This window comes from Chlorocebus sabaeus, chromosome X (genome assembly GCF_047675955.1).
Source record: "Chlorocebus sabaeus isolate Y175 chromosome X, mChlSab1.0.hap1, whole genome shotgun sequence".
NCBI classification, from domain to species: domain Eukaryota; kingdom Metazoa; phylum Chordata; class Mammalia; order Primates; family Cercopithecidae; genus Chlorocebus; species Chlorocebus sabaeus.
Window position 1 is genome coordinate 1,661,943 of NC_132933.1, and position 3,650 is coordinate 1,665,592.

Genomic DNA, 3,650 nt, shown 5'->3' on the forward strand with positions numbered 1-3,650 from the left:
GCCTGGCCAACATGGAGAAACTCTATCTCTAGCCTGGGCGACACAGCAAGACTCTGTCTCAAAAAGTAATAATAAATAACCCTTCAAATCAACAACCTAACTTTACAACTTAAGGACTAAACTCAAAGCTAGCAAGAGAAAGAAATTAAAAAGATCAAAGCACAAATAAAACAGACTAAGAAAATAGAAAAAAATCAATGAAACCAATTTTTTTTTTTCTTTTTGAGACAGGGTCTCACTTTGTCACCCTGGCTGGAGCGTAGGGCACAAATATGGCTCACTGCAGCCTCAAGCAATCTTTCCACCTCAGCCTTCCAAGTAGCTGGGACTACAGGTGCTCGCCATGTCTAGCTAATTGTATTTTTGGCAGAGAGGGGGTTTCCCCATGTTGGCCAGGCTTGTCCTGAACTCTTGAGCTCAAGCGATCCAGCTGCCTTGGCCTCCTAAAGTGCTGAGATTACAGGCATGAGCCACCTCTCCCAGCCAAAGCTGGTTCTTTATAAAAGGTCAACAAAACTAGCTATTAATAGATGGGCAGGGCACCGTGGTGTGCACCTGTAGTTCCAGCTACTCACGAGGCTGAGAGGCAGGAGAAGTCGCTTGAAGCCCAGGAGAGTTCGAGGCTGCAGTGAACTATGATTGCACCACTGCACTCCAGCCTGGGTGAAAGAGCAAGACCCTGCCTCAAAAAAAAAAAAAAAAAAAAAAAAAAAAAAAAAAAAAAAGGTTCATCACGTTAAAGTGGGGTCACTAATACCGCTTCTACGGAAATAAAAACAGTGACAGTGTACTATGAATAATTGCATGCCAACAAACGGGTTAACCTACAATAGATAAATTCCTAGAAACAGAAAGCCTCACAAGACTTAATCAGCACAAGAAAATCTGAATAGACCTACAACTAGCTAGTAAGGAGATTACAGCAGTAATAAAAAAAACTCCCAATAAATAAAAGCCTCATAGGCAATTATTACCAAACATTTAAAGAAAAATTAACAACAATCTTCTTCAAACTCCTCAAAAAAAATTTTTTTTTTCTCTACAATGTCTCGCTTCCTCTGTTGCCCAGGCTGTTGTATAGTGGCGCAATCTCAGTTCACTGCAAACTCTGTCCCCCGCGTAGCTGGGACTACAGGCACGTGCCACCACGCCCAGCTAATTTTTGTAACATTCTGCAGAGGCTTGCCATCTTGCCCAGGCTGATTCAATGCAATTCCCATCAAAATACCATGGCTCACACAATCCTCCTGCCTTGGCCTCCCAAAGTGCTGGGATTACAGGTGTGTAATCTCATCCCATGAAGCCAGCATTACACTTTGATACCCAAAGCAAACACTACAATAAAACCATAGACCAGGCCGGGCGCAGTGGCTCACGCCTGTAATCCCAGCACTTTGGAAGGCCGAGGTGGGTGGATCACGAGGTCAGGAGATCGAGACCATCCTGGCTAACACGGTGAAACCCCGTCTGTACTAAAAAATAGAAAAAATTAGCCGGGCGTGGTGGCGGGTGCCTGTAGTCCCAGCTACTCGGGAGGCTGAGGCAAAAGAACGGTGTCAACCCGGGAGGTGGAGCTTGCAGTGAGCAGAGACTGCACTACTGGACTCTAGCCTGGGGGACAGAGTGATACTCCATCTCAAAACAAACAAAAAACCAAAACAGAAAGAATCATGGACCAATATCCCTTATACTGAAGCAAAAACCATCAACTGCATACTAGCAAATCCAACAGCTCATTTTTGTTCCAATTCGTACTCAATTGCCAGTTTCTTTTACCTTTTTTTTTTTTTTTTTTGAGGCAGGGTCTCACTGTTTCCCAAGCTGAATTCGAACTCCTGGGCTCAAGCGATCCTCCTGCCTCAGGCCCCACGTACTGAGACTGCAGGCCTGAGCCACCGCGCTCAGCTAGGTTTAACTTTTTTTTCCTTGAGACAGAGTCTCGCTCTCGCCCAGGCTGGAGTGCGGTTGCGCAATCTCAGTTCACTGCAACCTGACCCTCTCCGCCTCCCGCGTAGCTGGGACTACAGGCACGTGCCACCACGCCCAGCTAATTTTTGTAACATTTTGTACAGAGGTTCGCCATCTTGCCCAGGCTGATTTCGAACTAGTTTCTAGCCTCACACGATCCGCCTGCCTCGGCCTCCCAAAGTGCTTGGGATTACAGATGGGAGCCACTACACCCGGCCACTCCAAAACATTTAAGATGGAACACTTTGAAACATCCTATGAAGCCAGCATTACACTTTGATACCAAAACCAAATACTACAACCAGAGACAAATCTCTCTCAAACTGATGCAAAAACCATCAACCGCATATACCAGCAAACCCAACAAAAAGCAACCCTCCCACCTCAGCCTCCCGAATAGCTGGGAGCGCAGGCGCGTGCCCCCATGCCCAACTCATTTTTTATTTTTATTTTTTGGTAAGAGACGGCGTTTCACCACGTTGCCCAAGTTAGAATTTTAATTGCTTTTTCTCCTCACATTCTGGGTTAGGGTCGCTTATTCACCCTCAGGGATCCCCTGCAACTGCTTACCCGGGAAGCCGTGCTCCCCGCTAAAATGAAAACCACAACTAGCCCGATTTGATCCCAACAACATCCCTCTGCCACCTCGGTCCGGTCTGGATCCTTGTCTCCCAACTGGGGATCTTGGGGACCTCCAGAACTTCGGCCGGGGGTAAATGAGGGGCGGGCTCCAGAGCCTGTGGCCGACCGACTAACCGACCGACCCTTGGGCTGGCGGGAAGAGTGCCTCGCCGCCATCTAGGGTGCTCGGCCCGCCCCAACAGCCCAAGACAGGGCATCTACCACAGAGCCCATTGCGCCTCTGAGGGCTCTCCCCTCACCACACGGCCTCATGGCCACCGGGCCCATGGCCCCTGCACGACCCAGACTTCAACGAGGAGAACTTACCCGGAGCTCGTGGAGCATGTAGCCCTGATGGAATGGATTCGCAAGCGGCTGGCCATATCTCTCAGCACCTGCAAGGTGCCCCCGTCGGGTCTGGCCTCCTCCGGCAACTCTGCGCTCGCCTCAGCATCCGCCATTAATCCAATCCCTTAGGTGTCCGAAGACCCACTCTAAACCCTCCGGCGTCTGAAGAGCGAATGGTGGCGGCGTGCTGCCCAGCGCGTTTATGTGATATCGGCGTGGCTCCCTCCGCGTGCTGCGTGCCGCTCCCTCCGCGTGCCGATCCCTCCGCGTGCCGCTTCTTCCGCAAGCAATTCAAGGGATCTGGAATGTTTGTGACTGGCATGTGCAAAAGTTATTGAAAATAGTCCCATCTCATCTTCTCTCATGCTAGCAATGTCAAAAGGGCTCCCTCCGCGCGGGTGCAGGGTCTTCTTTCTGTGTGCAAAAAGTTCCGGCACCAGCTGTGTGGTGCGGAAGGTGTCACGGGGTGATGCTGCACGTGGCACGTGCAGCCGCAACCGTAAAGCAAGGGGGGAGGTGCTGTGGCGCATTTTTTTTTTGCTTTAAATGGTAACCCCTCCCCCACAACAGCCCAGGCTGTGGCGGGAGCAGGCGGGGGGAGGGAATGCTCAGGGTTCCGAGACCAGCGGTGCCTGCGCCAGCCTCCTCTTTCTAGAACATTCTATGAGGCAAGCCCCATGTGATTGTTGAGGTGAGGTTAGCCCATTGTTAGA

The 3,650-nt window shown here is 50.3% G+C and overlaps 1 protein-coding gene across 1 annotated transcript in view; it reads right to left on the minus strand.

Moving 5' to 3' along the window:
* Positions 1-3,050, minus strand: part of TKTL1 (transketolase like 1) — a 31,811-nt gene extending 28,761 nt beyond the window's left edge. Inside the window, exon 1 of the mRNA XM_007993130.3 lies at positions 2,917-3,050. Within this exon, the coding sequence (XP_007991321.3) occupies positions 2,917-3,050 (134 nt within the window). The remainder of the gene's footprint in view (positions 1-2,916) is intronic.
* Positions 3,051-3,650: the final 600 nt, after the last annotated feature.